The 21,229-nt window shown below is 46.6% G+C and overlaps 4 protein-coding genes, 1 long non-coding RNA gene and 1 other non-coding gene across 7 annotated transcripts; 1 reads left to right on the forward strand and 5 right to left on the reverse strand.

The window, feature by feature from the left end:
- Nucleotides 1–139: 139 nt before the first annotated feature.
- On the reverse strand, nucleotides 140–840 carry LOC135804007 (uncharacterized). The gene is made up of 2 exons (XR_010550953.1): nucleotides 480–840; nucleotides 140–407 (listed from the first exon to the last, which is right to left on the reverse strand). It is a non-coding gene; the product is annotated as an uncharacterized lncRNA (long non-coding RNA).
- A 603-nt stretch (nucleotides 841–1,443) lies between these two features.
- On the reverse strand, nucleotides 1,444–9,979 carry LOC135791905 (protein yippee-like 1). 2 transcript variants are annotated; one of them, XM_065302480.1, is made up of 5 exons: nucleotides 9,657–9,979; nucleotides 2,701–2,842; nucleotides 2,593–2,636; nucleotides 2,387–2,495; nucleotides 1,444–2,329 (listed from the first exon to the last, which is right to left on the reverse strand). In XM_065302480.1, the coding sequence occupies exons 2-5, from the start codon at nucleotides 2,800–2,802 to the stop codon at nucleotides 2,240–2,242; spliced, it is 345 nt and encodes a 114-aa protein (XP_065158552.1). In that variant the 5' UTR covers nucleotides 2,803–2,842; nucleotides 9,657–9,979; the 3' UTR covers nucleotides 1,444–2,239. The 2 variants fall into 2 exon arrangements, with proteins under 2 accessions (XP_065158552.1, XP_065158560.1); XM_065302488.1 differs by lacking the exon at nucleotides 9,657–9,979 and adding an exon at nucleotides 4,851–4,946.
- On the reverse strand, nucleotides 4,669–4,750 carry TRNAS-CGA (transfer RNA serine (anticodon CGA)). Its single transcript has one exon. It is a non-coding gene; the product is annotated as a tRNA-Ser (tRNA).
- Nucleotides 9,980–12,399: 2,420 nt separating the features above from the next.
- On the reverse strand, nucleotides 12,400–16,125 carry LOC135793430 (oocyte zinc finger protein XlCOF22-like). The gene is given in 6 exon segments (XM_065304397.1): nucleotides 12,400–13,852; nucleotides 13,854–14,376; nucleotides 14,600–14,630; nucleotides 14,633–14,777; nucleotides 14,838–14,993; nucleotides 15,070–16,125. Coding segments are annotated over 6 exon segments (1,728 nt in total). The 5' UTR covers nucleotides 15,601–16,125; the 3' UTR covers nucleotides 12,400–13,510.
- A 217-nt stretch (nucleotides 16,126–16,342) lies between these two features.
- On the forward strand, nucleotides 16,343–18,539 carry LOC135800015 (dual specificity mitogen-activated protein kinase kinase 6-like). Its single transcript, XM_065313164.1, has 4 exons — nucleotides 16,343–16,684; nucleotides 16,751–17,060; nucleotides 17,220–17,492; nucleotides 17,564–18,539. Exons 1-4 carry the CDS (start codon nucleotides 16,620–16,622, stop codon nucleotides 18,035–18,037), a joined length of 1,122 nt encoding a protein of 373 aa, XP_065169236.1. The 5' UTR covers nucleotides 16,343–16,619; the 3' UTR covers nucleotides 18,038–18,539.
- On the reverse strand, nucleotides 18,520–21,000 carry LOC135800115 (uncharacterized). Its single transcript, XM_065313283.1, has 8 exons — nucleotides 20,862–21,000; nucleotides 20,748–20,794; nucleotides 20,566–20,687; nucleotides 20,373–20,509; nucleotides 19,869–20,318; nucleotides 19,051–19,805; nucleotides 18,778–18,985; nucleotides 18,520–18,711 (listed from the first exon to the last, which is right to left on the reverse strand). Exons 5-8 carry the CDS (start codon nucleotides 19,917–19,919, stop codon nucleotides 18,640–18,642), a joined length of 1,086 nt encoding a protein of 361 aa, XP_065169355.1. The 5' UTR covers nucleotides 19,920–20,318; nucleotides 20,373–20,509; nucleotides 20,566–20,687; nucleotides 20,748–20,794; nucleotides 20,862–21,000; the 3' UTR covers nucleotides 18,520–18,639.
- Nucleotides 21,001–21,229: the final 229 nt, after the last annotated feature.

Raw genomic sequence — 21,229 nt, forward strand, 5'->3', positions numbered from 1 at the left:
TCATCATTTATCACACGAGGAATAATCAGAAACCAAAAGTGGTGCAGTCCCGAATAAATTCACACAATAAATCACCGGTTTGAATTCGCGCATGCGCAGTACCCATACGTCAACGCGAATCCAAACTCGCTGCAGTGCGTTTTCTAAGTAAAAAACTTAATATTTATTGGACATTAACTAAAAAACATCCTAACGTAATACAAAGTAATTGTTATTCCACCATAAATATTATGATAATGATGATAAAACTGCTAATATAACCTACTGGCAGTATATGATAGTGTTTTTTTCCTCATCTGCTCTCCACACACAATCATTCCAATTCATTCGCAGCATCATCGCGACTCGTTAATGTGTGTTAACATCGAATCAACTGAAACAGTTATCGCCAGGCGACGCAAAGCCGACTAAAATGAATCAAAAACGTGAGAAAACGATAACAACGGCAAATCGAGTTAATTAAACACCTATTAACTTACAGTGTACATACGAATGCTAGACACGCGGCCCGCGAAGGCGCACGCTCACAAAATTTGTCATAGAAATTCAACACATCATCATCATCATCATCGTCCATCATTCGACCCCCCCGCAATCATCCACTTCGCCCGCTCGCATATGCGACACTTGAAAATTAAACTTAATACGTTCCGTAGACAAATGTATATATGTATAATATATAATATATATAGAGATGTATATATATAATATATGTAGGTGGCGTGGTAGAATGGGGCATTACATGTGGTGTATGCGTGTGAGAAACGTCAAACGTAAACGTTACGCTTAAATAAATTCCATTAAAGTTTAAAGTTTGCATCACATAATCATCATCATCAATCTTTTCGCGCCATTTTACATATTTAAAATCGCATTTTATCACAAAAATCACATCATGAATTATTACACTTATCGAATTAATTAATTAATAGTTAAACCTAGATATTCTCAGGGGTGGTGGATTAATCATAGAATCATAATCGATCGGTATCGGTGTGGGGTGGTGATCAGTATAGTTAATGTAGTAGTCGTCACACACACAACACGCTGCTCCGCGCAATGCACTTAAGTAAACAGTAAACGATAACTAAAACTTAACCTCGAATTGCATTCGTCCAGAGTTCATGCACACGCGTTAGTATCATGCGCTCTCGCTCACGCAGTCATCTCGTCATTATCAATGTTTCTCTCATCAGTTTCGGTAAAAAAATTAGATATCTTTCTGCAATAGTAGATTTTCTCGCGTTTTTTATTTATTTTTGTTGCTTCCGTTTGTTTGCTTTTAGTTTTTTTTTTTTTTGGTTTTTTTGCAAGCGTTTGCAAGTTTGGTGTGAGATGATTCTTCGAGTCGTATTGCAATTGTTTTGGTTGCTAATTCTAGTATATATTTTTGTTTGAGAATAGAATCTGAATAAGTTTGTTTGACTTGACATCGTGTATGCGTTTGTTTTTGTTTTGTTTGCTTGTTAACTTCTTCTTCGTCTTCTTCATTATTTTTCTTGTTTGCTTGTTTGTTTTGTTTTTTTGCTTCAATATATAAGTTTAGATTAACACAGTTTCATACCACAGTTTGTTACATTCGCTTTTGCTGCATTCATTTTGCGCATGCGCATCATCTTCGTGTGGAAGAAGCTGGAGCATGTTTTCGCTTTTGAGAGCTATTTACAAATTTGAAAATCGAAATCAGAGGCTTCGATGGAAGCGTATGCGCGCGCGCGCGCGCTATTCGAACCATTCGAACTGATCGCGGACAATGCATTATAGAGTTTTGTGTTTGGTATTCGTTTTGTTTAAAACATTCACGCTGCGCGTCTTGAGACAATCTCGCATTGTTTCCCGAATTAGTTTAAGCAAAGTTGAAACGATTTCATCGCTCGCCTTATCAATTCCTAGTGAATTTGATTGTTTTGCACCCGTTTGCTCGGCCGCGTTGCCATCGCCAGAATGGTCGTCGGTGCGTTCCTGATGCAACACAACAACAACACGCGCCAGCAATAATCGCATTCGTTCACGCGCCCAAATACACATATATTAAGGACCTCAAACACGCATTCACGCCAATGATTATCGTGTTATCAATGTTAAGTAATTACAATGCCAATCGTACACACTCCGGCGGCGCGCGCCAACGGGGACGCCTCGCGTTTGGTCGTGGCGAGCGTCTCCGGCGGCGGCGGCAGCGCTTGTACTCGATTGTTCATCGCACGACGACGACGTGAGATCACAGCCGGCGCGTCGATCATTCCCATCCGTTCTCCTTGATCATATGCGCCAGCTCGATGATGAATTTGCCTTCCTTGTACTTTTGGCTTGACTCGAACGCGTGTTCCTGCAAAACCACCACAGTTTAGACTCACTTTCACTCAATTTATCCGCCATTACTTACGTATTTCCAACCTAGGGTCGTCTTACAGCACTCGCAGTAAATGTCGGCGACTGCATGCAACCCAGTGAGCAAGACGCGCTCTTCGGCAGGACCGCAACCCACGTTTACCCTGCGACACACACCACACACAACAATAATAAAAACATCCAGAACAAAGAAACAACACGGGCGGTTTTCTACCTGCGTCGAAATAAGAAAATACTTACACCGAATTAAAGAGGTACGCTCGGCCTTGACTGCCTTGGAATGACTACAACAAGCAAAGTGTAAGAGGTAAAAAGGTAAAGCAGCCGCATGAAAAGAGAATAACTCACTTTGGATATCAGCTCGTCGTGGTTGGCGAGGTGAGCCCGGCAGTGGATGCACGAGTAGGTGCGATGGCATTGCGGGAGGTAGGCCTGGAACGTCTTCACCATTGTTGTGGCCGCGACGGCAGGCCATACGTTCTCGTCACACCTGCAACCAAACGAACACGGACCACTCAATTAACTTCATCGCACAGCGCTTTTTATACCCTGAATTCCCGATGAGCCATGTGCAAACCATCCTGATATCATGATTCAAGAGCTTAATCATCACTTTCACCGTATGACTAGCCTGGATTTTCGACATTTCTGCGTTAGGTAAACGCAGCGCAGTCCCGAATTGATTCGCGCGCCGCCAGTATTTCCGTCTTTAATTAGAGCGCCGCATTAATTTCAAAGTATTTCGCTGAAACGCCATCGTCGGGCTGAATTATTAACGCGGATACAATGTGTCCTCTCTGCGCGCGCGGATCGAACACAAGAACTTCGGGAAAAAACACAATGGCGGGGGCCAGACGACAGGTAATGACAGGTCCCGACGGCGGATGCGCCTCTGTCTCCTCGTCTATTATTCACAACGATCATTAATATGGATTTTCCCGCTTTGGACGCCGTGTATACAAACGCGCATCGATTCAGGAAAAAAACAACACACATAGAGAGAGGAAAACATGTGAGGGCCGACACAACACCGGGTGGGTGGTGAAGGCGCCGCCGAGGCATGCATCGTACGTACGTGAAACTCATTTTCCTATTATCCGTTCCGTTATTGTTTTATTTAATTTCGTAATCGATTCGAGCGGCGGACATACGTGACTGCATGCCCCGCACACACAACAAGAGTGAAATTATTTAAGAGACACGACGCAAACATTCCGTCCACTCGTTTAGTTTTTATTCGATGGGATTTGATATTAAAACAATGCAAAACAGCGCGAAAAGTTTGAAAAATTGAACGCCCATCGATTTTCGCTGCGTGTTGCAATCGAGGAAACCAGCGCAACCAGCGACGCCGAGAAAGTCGTATGCCGCGATTAGCATAATAACTAAGCCGGATAGGAAATTGATTGTCTATTAATGAGACTCCGGTCAGCTGACGTGGAAAGCCGTCAGGTCGCGTTTTTCCAGCGGCGGGGTCAGGTGAGCCGGAAACCTGTCAAGTATGACGCCGGCGTCTTATCGAATGTGACAATTCCTCTCCTCCTGCACCGTGTACTCATTACGCGTGCATTATTCAAACGCCGCGTGGAAAACGTGAAAATCTCGCGCGGATGCATTGCATTCACTCAGGTCAATTGTTACCGCGAGAGGCGGTGCGCCTATTTCTGGCACAAATAGTTTCCGCAGGCTTCAAAGAAAATTGTTGCGAGCTGGTGTGTATTGACGAAGGTAATGCCACAGCTCGGGGAAATGGAAAAATCGCCCACGTTGTGCACACAAGCGCACTTGTGGTGTCATGTGCACGACACGACACACACACGGCCGTTTCCTCGAGACGTAAACAAAATTTGCATTTCCTGTTCGAATTCACAATCAACTGCGTTATACTTTTACGCGCTAGTAAGCATTAGTTATTTATATACGAGTAACAAGACGTCGACGCGCTGCTGCTGAGGTGCATATTGCTTTTATTCCGATTGCGTCGTCGTGTGTATGCAATGAAAGGACAGGAACGTCCGGATGAAAGATGGATCGTAATAACGAGTGTGCAAATGGTGCAGGCGAATAGCATTTCACAGTCGAGTTTAAAATGTTGCCACTGGCAATAATCGCTTAACAAGCATTTCCAATTATTGAAAATGTGGGATTTTCAATAAGTTTCCCCAAATAATAAAAATAATAAAATGATTTGTATTGTAATCAAGTAGATAAATTATTAAAAAATTGATTATCGTGGTTTTGGTGATGACAAGTTGAAGGTATATTTAAGATTTCGGAGGAATTTATTATTGAAAACACGAAGAAAAAACATGGAATCGCTGTGGACAGGATTCGAACCTGTGCGGGCAGAGCCCATTTGATTTCGAGTCAAACTCCTTAACCGCTCGGACACCACAGCCGATGGGGGTAAATATGCAAATTTAAACTTTTTGCAAATTTATAATTAATGCCAACATATAAAAACAATAATCATGAAGAGATAAGTGGTTTGTACATACCAGGTTAGTATATGAAGTTTAAAAAATTCGAAATTCGCATTTCTTATTATGCAAAACTCCAAGAAAACATTTTTTCTTAAGAAGATCTTGGAAGCTGCGACTGGAAAACTCTAACACGACTGAACAAGTGGCACACTGCGCGTTGGCTTCTTATACACGCGGTCTACCCGAAAAAAGTAGTGGGGGAAGTGCTGGCATATGATTGGTTGCGCGATAACACTGAGTGCCGAGTACGTAACATTGGATTTTCTCCACTCTTTTTCGCGGGAAGAGCAAAATAATAAAAGGAAAACGCAACGTTTACTTTTTAAAACCCGATGAGGGTTAATGCGCAAGTTTTAAACAATTTTCATAATAAACAAATTGCGTAACAACTATTTACTATTTGACTATTTACAGTCGACAATAACAAACGTAGCGAGCGTCAAATGTTTGGCTCGCGATTATGTTTATTATATCTAAGATATTGTTGTCCGCGGCGCGCGTCGTTCTGGGTGATAAGTGCGATAAATCCAGCGACTGGGAAGTGTTGACACGGCCATTATCATCTGGCTCAATCAAGGACTTATCAGCGCAGCGCTATTTGTTGACGCGATTTTTTGCGGCCGCATGTCGCGCGAGTCAGCTGTTCGCGAGGCCGCGCGCGATCCAACAACAACAGCGCGCAAATCGCGACGCAAAAAACGCGCTGCTGCGCGCATTTCCCAGCGCCGCATTTCACTTTTACGTCACGTCGAATATTTTCGTGATGCAAGTTTCCAATCAGCATATAATACCCTCCGCGCGATTAGTTATTCAACGCTGTCAGTCCGTCAAAGCAGTCACAACCAGAAGAACAAACACAAACGAGTGCTGCGTCAATTTCGCAACCACCCTTGTTTCATCATCATCATCGCCATCACGTAAGCGCGCTGCGTTTGACAGAAAATCTAATATCGACTTCTATCGAAATCTATTCATAGGTCATGCAGGTGAAGGCTGAGATTTTCAGCGGCGTGTAGTACGAGTTACCGTTGTCGTTACCGTTTTCTTTGTTCGCGAAGTCACCGGCTCGCACGGCACGCTCCCCACTCGCGGATGTTGTTGTCCGACGACGACGACGACGACGACGACGATTCGAAGGCGTTCTCGGTCGAGCCGCGCGCGCTCTACGCCAACAATTTCAGGATTAGAACGTGAAGGACGCCAGTGCGAAGTGCGCGCCGCGAAAACAAAGGCGGCACTTTTGCGGCGTAGAAAACTTATTTGATTTGCGCGCGCGGGGCTGGAGATGCACTCGCGATGCACGCCTTCATTCATTCAGACGCATCGCACACACCAGAGACACATCGGTATCATCACACGCCGTATTTGCTTTTGCGCGCGCGCGCGCGATAAGATTATTTCCTAGTTTGTTATGTAAACACAAACACACGAAATTCGAAATGAATGCAGATTAATTACCATTCCGTCAAGTGTGCGCTGTGTGTGTTTGCACTTAATCAACATGCGTCGTCCGGCGATTATCAGTCGTCGTGTGTTTTGTTTTTCTGCGTTCAAACACGCGCTGCCGATATTAGACAGCGAAATGAAAACGCGCCGCGCAGAAGCGCCGCATCACGAATAAGAGCGCGCGCTTATCATTATCATATCGCGTACCGATTGCGGAATTATTAATAACACACGCGAGGCGGACGGACGCGACGCAATCGTCGCATTTTCGTGTGTGCTGTGTTAATGCGTCGCGCACCAAATGCATGAAATTCGCCGGCCAGTTATCAGTCAAAACACATTGACGCAGTTTTTTTCCCCGGCGACTAGACCTCAATTCGCCGGCGTGTTGCGCAATATTTTTCGCGATTCTACGACGAAGTATCAGTTAGAAAAACATGTTTATAATAAAAGCGGTGGGAAATTTCGTGTTGCAACGCTTCTTGATTTTTCTCGCAACGCGAGTGGAAAACCAAGAATTCAATGTAGGTACTTTCATAAAAGCGAAATTAATTTTAATCTCGCTGAAATAAAAAATTAAAAGCACACACACATGATTTTCTAAATATAGTCACACTCGTCGAGTCACTCAACAAACCATTGAACTCATCGTTTATTTTTTTTTCATCGATATCCGAAATTTAGCGTTCTACACGACGGAAAACTACTCACCGCTCGTAATTCGCGCCGTGGCAGTTGAATTAATGCGTGAATATGTTGGTTTTTCGTCGGTGCGAGGACGCGCTTGAAGTATATCAAGTTCACGGAGCGAATTATCAATGTCAACCGTTGAACTTTATTTTTCTGCCGCACACACACGCGTCCTGCGTACGTCGCGCGCGCTCATTGTTCGCAAAACGCGTCGAATTTGAAGCCTCGCAACAAGTGCTTGGTGCTTGCCAGCGGGCCCGGAGGTTGCTGAACTGCGCGCCGAAAGAGCGTCGCAGGAGTTCACTCAGTCGCAGTACGCATTCAGCTGGGAAATCATCGCCGAAGGATGATTTCATGCACAAAACACGAAATTTTATTTTTAACTGTTTTTTGTGTATCAAAACAATTCAAAAGCTAAATTTATCGAAATTACCGTCTCGGAATCGTTGTTTTTGTTGCATTGCTGTAAATTCACGAAGTTCCCAGACGAAATCTTCTTTCTTTGCAAGTGTTGAAGGCATGCATGACAATAATTCGAGCAAATTGAATCTTGAAAGTTCGTCAAGCAGGAGTTGCTAGTGTACTGCTTCACTCGCTTCACAGCGAGTGAATAATATTCTATTGATTGGCAAATGTTATTACAGACGTGCGTTGTGGTGCGTAGCATTGCGTTGGTTTCGCAGCGGCCGCCTGCTGGCTTCCGTCGGCAATCAGAGCGCGGCGCGCGTCGTCCGCAGGATCCGGCCCGGTGTAAAAATAAATCGACGCGCGCGGTTTGTTTACGAACGCGCGCGGATTAGGACCGCGCGCCGCCGAAATATAGAATTTCTCACACGCAGCTAACCGCCGCGAACAACATTGCATCTGATTTTCCGAAATAACTCACCGATGGCTATTCATGGCAGCGCGGAAATGCATCGGAAAATCAACTGTGGATAATTTAATACAATGGAATTATGATCGACGATTTTTCGACGACGCACTTTATGAAAATCGAAGCCAAATCCAATTAGTTGCATGTCGCGGATCGTTATCCTGAGCGCGCTCCCGAATATCGCCACCGGGCAGACGACGGCTGCGGCGGCGGCGGGCGGACGCGAACGCAAACAATGACCTGCCGCGCGGTTCTTTGTTTCGCGTTTCTCTTATTGCATAGCGGCGGGCCGCGACCGCGCCGCGGTTAATTTTACCACGGCGCTTGGCGCCAGCTGGAACAGCTGAGCTAGCGATTAACAATATTAATAAACGACGCTAATGGCACCGAGAGAGGGATACGCATGTTGTATGCGCGCTGCTGCTGCATTCGACACAACACGTGAACGGATGGGATTTTGATTGTACACAATGTGAATATTTGATGCAAACCAAACAAGCGCGCGCGCGCAAATTTTCGCACGTGTTTGTTTCGCGTCTAACCGCCGTGTTTTATTACGGTCTAGACGTTTTTTTCTCTCCCTTTTGTGCGCGAAAATTACACATGCACGACGCGTCCGCGAAAATATACACTACTCACATATGCCACCGCAGACAATAACAAACCGCTTGGAAAAACATCCAAGACCACAAATTCACTGGATGGAAACAAAATGGTTTCAAATTTTTTTGGCATAAAACAAATTGAAACCAATTACAAATTAAAAGCTTGGAGATGAAGATGAAGAGAGACTCTCTTCACGTATGGCCGCACATTCGACTCCATTTTCTGGCCATTCATAAAGTTGTGAGTTTAATGCGAGCACGCCGCAGACAAGTTTTTATATTCCGCTCCGAGTCTCCGACTCCGTCGTCGGGGGGGCAGGCAGCGCGATGGCAGGTCTGCGCGCCAGCAGCGAGGTCAACAGACTCTCTCCAGCGGGAGACGCGGCGAGGGCAGCAGGCGGGCGGCGCGCCGCGGCAGTCAGCTGGTCCACGGCGTGCTGCTCCTGCTGCTCTCCTCCGCATCAAAACAACCCGAGAGCGCTGGGGATACAGGAATAAAATCCGCTGCAGCACGAGACGTGCCCGCAGGCACGCCGTCGTCCCAATGGTAGAAATGTTATCGAGCCGCGCGGCTGTTAAGCGATGGCAGCACGACATGCCCGAGAGTTGCGACCGCAAACAGGATTGAAAGTATCGACTGCTGGCTGGCGCACACACGCTCGCGCTCGCAGTGACGGAGACGGAAATAACACACAACAGCTGACTGCCATAACAAAGAGACGCGCGGAGCAATCAATGGCAGGACGCGGTGCGGCGGCGACGACGCGAAGACGGGCGCCCAACAAAGACGCCGCGACGGCTTTGTTCACCGACCGACGGCCGAGATGCGGAGTGAGATGAATGCCATGGGTGAACATGCGACAAACACACACAATCTGCGAGTATGTATGTGTGTGTGTTGTTGTTGTTGTTTGTTTTGATTCATTCGCATGCAGGAGTGGACGCGTCTCTCGCGCGAGGAGGAATTGCAGAAGAAGGCGACCGCCGCGCAAAAATGATCTGGGCGCTTGATTTCGCTCGATACTCGGTGCAGGCTGCGGCCTGTGTGCACCGTTGACGAACGGACATGCAACACACAACGGCGCTGCAGCCAGCCAGCCAGCAGCAGCAGGATAGTTATAGGCTGCTCTCGCGAACAAAGCGATGCGCCTTTCAGCGCGCTTAGTGAATTCAGTCTTGTTTACCCAATTGCGCGTAATAGCTCACCTTGGCTAACATTCGTGCGCTGTCCTGATGTCAAACGGCGTTATCCTGGGGCGCTCGGCGGTGGCACTCCGTGGGGCGCGCACTTTCGACGCGAGGGGCTCTGGGACAGCGCGGGCGGCGGCGACAGTGGCGGTAGGACACCCTGGCGCGCGCGGACCTAGGACGGCGACGGCGATGCGCTGCTGATGCGGACGACGGGCCGACGACTTCTCGCACCGAGTGCGCGCGGGCGAATGCGTGATGTGTGGTGTCTGACGGTCGGTCGCTGCTGCTGCTGGCAGGCGGGCGCACGGGCTGGCTCAGACTGGCGCGATGCGCGGCCGCTCGGTGCGCGCTCGGCCCGAGTCGATGTCAACAACAGGCTGCGCGCTCGCCGGCGCGCCGCTGCAGCGAGCGAGGAGGATCGGCGCGGCGATCCTCGGCGAGTGTCCTGTGCGGCCCAGCGCTGAGCGGCGCCACTTGTCACGTACCCCTGAATCACGAAAATTACCGTTTATAATATCCATAAATATACTTTTCCCTGAACTCGTAAATGACATTCGTGGAAAACCCAAGTTTAATCCGTTATATTAGCGTAAATTTCAAGTAATTTACTCAAGTAACTCAAAAGATAGAAAGGATTTTCAAATTCGCAGTTTTAAAGTTCAAAAAGTAAGTTTTAACGCTTTTTCTAAGGGTTGCAAATGATATTATTCGAAATCGTAAGTTGTATTCTCTATATTAGAGTAAATTTCAACGCATTTACTCAAAAAACTTAAAAGTTAAAAAGAATTTTCAAATGTTTGTTTTAAAACAAACAAAACAAATGATTTTCCTATTTTTAAAGTTAAAAAAAGTGAGTTTAAGCACTTTTTTCAAGGGTAGCAAGTAAAATTCTTCAAAATCCTAAGTTTTATCAATAATTTTAGCAAAAATTTCATTAAATTAACTCAAAAAACACAAAAATTTTCAAATTTTTGTTGTAAAACACGGATATCAAGCAAAATTTTAAACTTTTAAGTTAAAAAAGTGCATTTTAGCACTTTTTCTAAGGGTAGCAAATGAAATTCTTGAAAATTCCACGGTTTATCAACAATTACAACAAAAATTTCATTAAATAAACCCAAAAAAAAAAAAAATTTCCAATTTCTCAAAAATATCCTGTTTTAAAGCTTAAAAAAACGCGTTTTCTGACTTTTTTAAGGGTTGCAAAAGCCAAAAACCTCAAAAAATCATTTTATCCTATCCTTGAGACCAAATAACATCGTTAACAAAACAAAATTATAACTTTCCCGAGCGTTTTTCCATAAAAATTAAATAAAACTGCGCGTTTCGCATTAAATTTACAACTTGTAAGGTAACCAATGTTTATTTACGTGCGTAATTTGCGGTTTCCAAGAGTTAAATACAATTTGCCGGCGTTTTCATGACGCAGATCAAAGAAGACGCCTGGAATTCCACGAAGATCGCGCCTGATTCACGTTAGAGTAAAAGCGTAGCGCAAGGCAAGCGATTAATCGATTCCCGCAAGTCGCACGCCGCTTCCAGGAAAATTCAATTAGCGGCAGAGGATTACAGGTGTGATGGGGGACAACACGGCGCAATGAAACACGCCTGGATTGTCTTGCATTTGCACTTTTTAATCTCAATAAACTTGCATGTAGTGATTTTTCCATGACAGTATTATTACTTTTTGTTTATCGCCTACGAATGCTAAAAACTACTAGAAAAAATAAGATTTTTTTCCGAAATGTATACAATCTACAAGTCGAGTGTATACATTTATGCTATCATTATTATATGTATGCACGACGCGAACGCGAGGGGCCGACGTCGCAGCCGCCGCCCGCCGCGCCGCCTCACCGTTAGAATTAATATTAGTAATGTATCATATTATCAATATTAATATAGTTATGTAGTAGCAAATAGAAAATATAACGTACTTGAATCGAGTAATTATACATAATAAAAACGTAAAATAGAAAGAAATCAAAGATGTAAAAATCATTGTGTTGAAAGAAAAAAAAACTCAAAAGTAAATCGAACAACGTAATCATCGATCATATCATTAATTACATTTAATACAAATCGTACGATCTGTTTGTTCTCGCAGCGGCGCTGCTGCTCCGCGTCGCGCCTCCTCCGGCCCAACAACAACCACAACCCCCCCCTGGCTCCGACTGCCCATCGCCCGGCCTCCGCGTCCCGCCCCCTTACAGTAGTCATTATTGTTATGCATGTTATGCAGGTATATGTATATCGCTTACAATACATTACAATGTAATATTTATGCGCCTACGCCATCCTGTGAGGTTATCATAGTATCATAATCAACATGTCGCAGCGCGCGCCGACTGCAAACTTAAAGAGAGAGCGCCGCCCCCACGCCCTCGCGTTGAGGCGGGAGGCGTGTCCTGTGTGTGTGTGAGGGGGTGTGAATATGTTTATGTACACGTCCGTCATGCCGCCCGCCTGCATCGTTACGCTAAGTTATTAGATATCGCTAGGGTTCGGCGCACGTGTTGGTGTGGTGCGTGCGAATTGGTTTCTGCGCAAGCGAGTGTCTCGATTACAATTCGATAAGAAGGAAAGAAGAGCGCGCGATGTCGAAGGCACCGCGCCAACGCGAACGAAAAATTAGGAATTAAACATTTATAATTAAATCAACATTGGCACCGCGCCGGAAATAACTCAAAAGCGCATCGAGTGTGCGCCGCCGTCGTCCATTGTGCGCGCACTCGATGCGCACACCCCAAAAGCGCCATTCTTTTTTTCTTGTCGCGAAATTAATTGTGTACAATTTCACACAGCATTCCAGTGATTTTTTCATCATTTTGTACTAATCAAACGTCGCCTGTTCGCTGCTGCCTCGATCAAAAAACATATACAATTAATTCATTTGTGTGCACAGCTCGCCTGTCATCATCATCTGGAAATCAAGCAAGAGCTAAACGCCTAAACTTAAATTATTAACGCCGAAAATCATACTCAGATAATCGTAGTTTTAAACGCTAGTGCATATATAATGGTATTATCTAAAACATTTATCTCATGCGTGTGTGTGTGTGTTGTGTGTGTTCATATGTGCGATGAACCGCGACACTTGTTACAATTTTTCCGCATTTTTTTTCTTCAAATCGCATCCCATCCGTCTGCGAGTGTGTTAGTTTATTAGTGTGTTACTATCCTACTATCGGTCATCGGTTTGTTCACGAGTGAAAAAACATTTTGATTGCATTGATGAATAATCCCCACGTCGATAAACAAATCATACCGCTCTAGGTAGTGATTGGTGCGCTTACGAAGAGAGTCATTATCATAACACCTACTTTTTTTCTTTAACTACTAAAGCGAATCACAGTAAATCATAAAACGTATCTCGTATGATTAATTATTTATATGTTTGTGTGTTACTTGTTTTCATTTCGTCGTATATTATCAATACGAAAGTGTTTCTAGCGATGATTTCCGTACGAATCAATCAATATCTGCACTATGCTAGCAATTTGTTTTCGCTCGCTGCGTGTGTGTGTGTGTGTACCTGTGCCTCTCCTGGGTATACATATGTTAGTCATATATAAATTAAACAGTTCCTAATCTGTATTGATCTCCATCATCGTTTTCGTTTTGTTGATGCGTGCATGCATTTTGTTACTTAGTGTGTGTGTGTGGAAATGAAGGAAAAATCTCTTCACTTCACCATGGTTTTCTATACAACGCTAGCGCTTAGTGTAACCGCGTGCGCGTTTACTTATGGTACTGTTAATTATATTGTTACTTGTATTAATTATTATAGTTATAATGGTATTGTATTCATCCGCATGCTACTCGCCGCCCTGATCATGTAACCCTTGATTAAATACATCTCTAGTCAATTACGAAAACTCCGAGAGGGTGCAGTCGGGTTGTGCGACCTCATGCTTAATCAGTCCCAAGTCGTTCTTATCGTCGGGTTTCTGTTGCTGCGCGACCACGACCGGCACGGACACGGTCTGCGGTTGCTGCTGCTGAACCACCACCTGCTGCTGTTGCTGCAGCGGTTGTTGTTGCTGTTGCTGCTGCTGCTGTTGTTGTTGTTGCAGCGGTTGTTGCTGCTGCTGCTGCTGTTGTTGGGCTTGTTGTTGTTGTTGCTGCTGTTGCGCCGCTGCAGCTTGTCCGTTACGCTTGGGGTCGAAATGTTGACGCTGGTGCAGGATGAGGTGGTTCTTCTGGTAAAAAGCCCTTGTTGCACAGGTCGCAGATGTGCGATTTGAGTGCGCACGTGCCCTCCGGATGGCGCTTGGTGTGTTGATGGAGGCCGTGCTTGGCGCTGAATGCCTTCGAGCACACCTTGCACACGTGCGGCTTGATCTTCTGCGCATTGGCGCCTTTCTGATTGCCGCTGGTGTTGGGTGTGTTGGGAGCGGTGCCTGCGCCTGCCGCTGTACCGCCCGCCTGGTAATTCACCACGTGCTTGTACTGCGAGTAATTCGCGCCCGGGTGGCCCATCGGGAAGGACGGGTGATGCAGGCTGGCGGTGAGCGTGCAGAGATCGTTCACCAGCAGCGAGTCGCCGCTATGCAGTTTAATGTGCAATGCGAGCGCCTCCGGCGAGTTGAACGTGAGCGCGCACTCCGAACACGACAGCGGCTTGCTCTCGTTCTCCGTGTGGTGCATCTTCGTGTGCATCGTCAGCTCCGGCTTCGATTGGAACGTCTCGCCGCATGTGGTGCACGAGTAGTTAAACTCGCCGCTGTGATACCTGTTGAACAACGCCAATCAGAACAACTCAGACGTCCAGTCGGATCGCACGCATATCGCCATCTTAACAACTCCTCAGCACTCACACTCGAGTTACGCTTGATAAGAAAACTTGATACCAAAATGAATCATGCATGACCAATGCTACCAGTGACTTTTGAGAGAGTTTATTCCTGACATAGCTGCAGATCAGCGCTGAGCGTGGAAATCATGCGCGCACTTACCGCATATGCGTAATTAAGGTCCTTTTCTGTAAAACTCCTTGTGGCAGATGGGACACGAATGCGGATTCTTCCCATGCAGCCGATTGTGGTTCACCAGCTCGAATTTGCGCGTGAAAGCCGCCCCACAGTCGTGACAGATAAAGGAGTTGATCGCACCGTGGAATCGCGAGTGCATCACCTGCAACAAACGGTTATAACCAGTTCCGGCGTTGTGTATGGTTGCGTATGGCTTGTAAACATACCAAATGGTCCTTTGGGCAAAACTCTCGCCGCATTCGGTGCATATGTGCGGCCGCTCGCCGGCGTGGAACTTACTGTGGGTGACGAGATGCCGCTTCAGCGGGAACGTCCTGCCGCAGTCCTTGCACACGAATGGCCGCTCGCGGTTATGCACCTAGCAGTGGAAAAAACCAAGCATTGTAGTCGCCGGCATCGGATGTAAACAAACATCCAGATAATAATAGGCTTACCCGCGTGTGTGTGATGAGGTGATGCTTGAGCGTGAAGCTCTTCTTGCACTCGACGCACTGGTAGGGCCGCTGGCTGGAATGCAGCAGCAGGTGTGTGTTCAAGCAGTGCTTGTGGGTGAAGGCCTTGCCGCAGTGGTGGCACGAGTGCGGCTTGATGCCCGAGTGGGTCTTCTCGTGCGTGGTGAGGTGGTGCTTGAGGAGGAAGGTCTTGCCGCACTCATGGCAGGCAAACGGGCGCATCTTCGGGCTGGGCTCCTCCGGCTGGCCCTCGGGCTTCACGGGCACCTCGTGCCGCTTCGAGATAATCTGATTGTACTCCTCGGGCGTCAGCTGTACGGTGGCGTAGGGCGAGATGAGGTGCTTCTCCAGCTTCTCGCCCGGCCCCATCTCCGGCTTCATGAAGAACATCGGCTTGCGGATCTTCACCTTCTGCGGGTCGAGCACGCTCTGGATGGAGTAGTTGTGCAGGTCCTCGGCGGCGTTCTGCGGGTCCAGCTGCCAGTTGTACGCGAAGTTCGTCGTCGCACACATAATTGCTGCAGCCGAATCGATATCGGGCTGAAGCTCGTGAGTCAAGTCAGGTCGTCGGCGATGAGTGCTCGCGGCGCGATTCGCAGCACACGTTCATCAAACGCCTCGGCGGGCACGCACCACCGCCGCAGCCGCAGCGGGCGCGCGGGCGCACTCACACACAGCGCGGCCGCGCCGCCAACAAGCGCGACCAGCGACCAGCAACCGGGCGATCGACGACGTGCTGGCCCACCAGACGCACCCAATTCCTTCACGCACACCACGACCGATTCCTGCGCGAGGGTTCACACTGCAGCTGAAGCCACCGCCGCTGCAGCCGCTGACATTTTCTTGCTTTTTTTCTCCTCCGCCGTACGCCGTACACTGTACCTCTTACGCTATGCCCCGACCAAAGCAAACAACAAATGACGATCGCAGCGACACCGTTGTACTACACTTGCGTGCGCCGTGTGCGCCTTTGCTATTGACGCATTTTTGACGTTGCGCGCATCTTCGGTCGCCACCGTCAAACTAAAACTGCGCTCCAATTCATCCCGCAACTACAAAATAATAATTCCCCGCTTTGAAGTTAACAATCAACTAATAAAACAACAATAATTTCTATCAAATCCACAAATTAATAACGCTTTACGCTTACGGTTGTAACACGAACCAATGTAACCAGAAGCAGCGCCCTCAAGCGGTCGAAGTGGGCAGCACATGCTGCGCTTTCCGTCTGGAGCGTGCGCAGCTCATATGAGCATCATTTTCGCGGCGCAACTCGAGATCGTATCTCGGCGGCGCTATATATATATATCAAGTCAGGTTCTCGCCTCTCGCAGCTATCGGGCCAGATTGCGCTCGAGGTCGGAGTGTCGGTGGTGTCGAATCGTCGAAACTGGCTGAACCGCGGGATGCGCCGTCAGTGACAGCAGCCGCAGCCGTTTTTAACCTATGCCGCCGAGCCAACCTGGTGCCGCCTTCGAGACTCCCCGGCACGCCGCCCCCTTTACGTAATTTTCACATGCGCCGGCCACGCCATGCAGCGCAAAAGCAAGAATCCCAATTTGAAATTCCAACTGGCACCGGAGCCCGTCGCCCAGCTGTAAGTGCCGCCGCCGCCCCTGCGAACAAGCGCTCCTTACTGACAACACATGTTTACGTTTTTTAGCGAACCGCCGGCGAATCTCGACACGCGCACCACCATCACCATCAACTCGGACAAATTCGTCGTGGACGCCGATGAGCTGGTGAAGATCAGCGACCTGGGGCGCGGCGCGTACGGCATCGTCGAGAAGATGCGCCACATTCCCAGCGGGACAATCATGGCGGTGAAGCGCATCGCCGCCACCGTTAACACTCAGGAACAGAAACGTCTGCTGATGGATCTGGACATCAATATGCGGAGCAGCGACTGCCCGTACACCGTGCAATTCTATGGCGCTCTATTTCGCGAGGGCGACGTTTGGATGTGCATGGAGGTTTGCAAACAATTGATTGATAACACATAGGTTATGTCATTTTGATAACAAACCCTGAGAGATTTAATGCATGCACTTTCACTCATCACAATATTTCTCATGCATGTAGCATCACCATAAATTTAAACATTATAAAACTGTCTTATTTCTTATTCTTAGGTAATGGATACTAGCCTGGATAAATTTTATCAGAAAGTGTACAATCACGGACTGAGGATACCAGAGGATATTTTGGGTAAAATCACGCTTGCGGTCGTCTGCGCGCTGCATTACCTCCACACCAATCTGCAGGTGATCCATCGCGATGTCAAACCGTCGAATATCTTGATCAATCGACGCGGTGAGGTCAAAATGTGCGACTTTGGCATCAGTGGATATCTTGTCGACTCTGTAGCGAAGACAATCGACGCTGGCTGTAAACCATACATGGCGGTACACACAACTAACAATTTTAAAAGTTAAAAAAAACCAACTTACATGTTTATTTTTATTTTTTCTCTTAGCCGGAGAGAATTGATCCGACTGGTGATCCATCAACGTACGATATCCGCTCGGATGTCTGGAGTCTGGGCATTTCGCTGATTGAACTCGCCACTGGTCGCTTTCCGTACCCAATGTGGGGCACACCATTCGAGCAGCTGAAGCAGGTCGTCAAAGACGACCCGCCGCGTCTACCGCCAGGGCAATTCACCGCCGAATTCGAGTCGTTCATCGCCGCCTGCCTGCAGAAGAGCGTCGTCCAGCGCTGCAACTACGAGCAACTGCTGGAGCATCCATTCTGCGCGCTGCACCGCGAACGCACCGCCGACGTGATCGGTTTCGTCGCCACCGTGCTCGATCTGCCCGACGCGGCGCCCCGCCGTCCTCCTGAGATTCGTGCGCGCTGTCCTAGCGGCGCTCCACAAACGAAACACCAATCCTCCTCCCCAATCATCCACCACCGGATTATATTAATGCGGTTTTATCGTAGTCACTAACGCCATAGGCCTAGGCCGTCGAGTGTCCTTCTTAGCATAGAGTTTGCCGATATTTTAGCGACATATATACACAATGTTTTAATTTACGTTTTAAGTTTCCTACGTTTGTCATCGAATTGATACATATTTATTTTCTCTTAGATGTTCACGAAGTGCGCTTTTAATTCCCTTCTTCTCGCAAGCAATCAAACTTGTACTAACGGCGATTAATCATTCAATAATTCTTATTAATCACATACTGTACTCGTACTTCCACGCGGCTATTCTATCGTTTTACTTTTAAGTCTGTTCAGAAGCAATGTTCACCACAGTTAATAATCATTTTGTAGAAACGCGCAGGGTAATGCACTCTCATTGTTATATGCTAGGTGAAAAAAAGCGATTGTAAATAATTCTCACTAGCGATGAAAAATGTTATTGTAGTTTAATAACGTGTGTGATACGAAGAAACAGAAACAAATATTAAAATGAAAACACAGAAATAAACTTATGCCATTAATAACGTTTAATTTTACATTCGACTGTTTCGTATTACATGCTTTTTTTTTTTTTGGAAAATTTTCGATTTGTTTCGAAACCACAGCGAATGTAACCATTTTTATTTAACCAGAGTTTGAATTTGTAACGACGCGACGCATAGTAACCTTTGGTATCATTGTTTTAACCAAATTTTGCTGTGGAAGAAGAAAAAAACGAAAAACAGAAAATATTTCCCTGAAATATTGAAAGTTTCCACTTACCTTTCGGAACTTTTTTTGCTTTGTCCCATCGCACGGCTTCGATGGTGATTGAATCTCGTGGATGCTTGGCTTACTCGGTTCCGGGGCAGCAGGAAACGACGGTATGGTCGCAGCCAGATTCGGCCGCTTTTGGACACTTGTGCTACCATCGTCCACCTTGTTCTTGCGTTTCAGCGTCAGTTTTGTGCCTGGAGAAGAGGTGTGCAATCTTTAAAGAAATCTCACAATGTAATCAAACATCTGCGCATGTCAACAATGATGATGATGATTTACTGTTGTTGGTTATGCGAAAATGGATGCGTAGATGCAAACGGTATGTTCTCCTTTGAGTCTTCGGAAGTTTTCGCTTGTCGTGGCTGAGGATGTTTGCAACCTTTAGCGCTTTGCTTTAATTTCAGGTTTGTGGATGACAGCGGCAACTCGGGTAATGGCGGAGGTGTCGGTGGTGCGGGTTGCGGCTTTTCCGGTTCGACACTCAAGCTTTTTAGCAAAGCAGTTGGAGGCGTTTCAGTGTCACCGGAGGCTCGTCGACGCTTGAGGCCTTTTAGGCGTGTAACCGGGCTTTGTGTGCTTGTGCTTGGTTTAGGTTCCGGTTCAGGATCACCTGGATCTCTTATGCCTAGCATATCTTTAGCCCATTGTGGCAGTGGCTCAGGCGGTTGTGATGGTTGTACACGAACGCCGGCACTAGTACTTGACGGAATCGGATTCTCTGTGTACATGCTCGAACCAGCAGTCGATGGGTTTCTGCGCTTGCGCGATTGCGAGCCAGTCGTGCTCTGAGTATCATCTACCAATTCATCCCCCATCGAGGTGAGTTTTTGAGCATTGCGAAGTGTATCCATCATAAGATGTTTGCTGTTGCAGAAGAACTCAGTGTTGCCACTCAACACGGCCGTGGCTATCTCCTGCACTGGGATGCAGCGTCGTCCGAGGGACTTGACAATCTCCATCAGTCTGCGCTTGCGCCCGGATTTGACAAGCCCGCCAGTGACGAAAACCATTATGTCACGCTCGCCTCGGAAATCCTAAAATATTACAAATAAACATTATAATTAAATGTATTTTTGTTGTGTTGTATAATATATTACCTCTGCGATTATATCGCCATCATCCAGAGTCCTAACCTCGCCACCGCACATCTCTATGATATCCCCATAACTTCTCTTTAGGGCGGAATCATCAAAGATGGCGATCTTGTTGGCGAACAGACGCTTGCGATCACATGAATGGTTAACTTGCAGTGGACATTGATAGCCGTAATTGCGCACTTTGTACTTGTCAGCATCCGGCAGCGGCTCACCTTCGGTGATGGCCTCCAGCGAGTATGGAAGAATTCCGGGCCCACGACAAACTGCTGCGCGATCAAACCGCAAACCACTTTCTTGGTGAGAATGTCTCCGGTGGCGAGAACGTGCGTCACGTCCGGTCCCCAGTCCTTCACTACTCTGGCGCCTTGTTTACCTAGCAATTCCTCCAGGGAGCGGCTGCCTCCTATGCCAAAACCCGAGCAGGTGACTGTGAGACTGATGTACTGCAGTCTAAACAAGACATGAATAAGTATATAAAAGTATAGAAATGTGGTTTATACTTACAGTAATCTGTCGCGGTTTTTACCAATGCAGAACGAATTGCCTGGAATGAGCTGTTTTTCTTCCAGGGGCGGCAATACCACGCCGATAACAGAAGTGCGATGCCTTGAGCCCATGTCTGTTATGTAAGCATTGCTATTCTGTAGAAAAAGAGCATTTTCATCAGTAATAAACGGCAAAATTGGAGGTTTCTTACCTTCACAACAACTTTGGCGCATTTTATACACTCTGTGTGGTTGCAGAACAAATGACTGGTAGCAGCATTTTTTCTTTCCCCTATGTAAAGAGGCACATCTTCCCGCAATCCAAACTGCGAATCTTTACATACAAAAATAAATCAGTAAATAATATACTTAAAGACAAAATGTTATTGCTTACTAGTCGCTACATCCACTAAAACAAACATGTTGTCCTTTGAGAATAGTCTGAAATTCAAATGAGAGGTTAAATTAGATCGTTTTTTAATGCAGGTGCAAATATTGAATGTTTCACCTATTAATTGAGTCGAGGGTGCATTTAGTACCTAATTAGTTTAACACAACACTTGAGAATTGACAACAGATCAAAATACACAGAAAAATAACCGAAAGAGAGCGACCCGCGAACCGCGCACAAAAGCAACTGGTCACTTAGTTCGCAAAATATGAGCGTCAGGTCGTGGTGGCGCTGCAGTCGCCAGCAGGAATTGAAACACAATATGAAAGTTTTTAATACCAGAAAAATAAGTTTAAATTACCCAGTCTACATTAGCACGCGTTCTGTACATTTCGAAGAAGCTATACCTTCAAAATGCTACTTTGCGTGGTTTGTTTATGAATTTATAACGAAAACAATCTTTGAATGAGATTTACTCACCCCTT

This window comes from Atheta coriaria, unplaced genomic scaffold (genome assembly GCF_025399875.1).
Source record: "Atheta coriaria isolate IRGN ID8LTWV9N9 unplaced genomic scaffold, Caltech_Dcor_3.1 hic_scaffold_1_pilon, whole genome shotgun sequence".
NCBI lineage: Eukaryota > Metazoa > Arthropoda > Insecta > Coleoptera > Staphylinidae > Dalotia > Dalotia coriaria.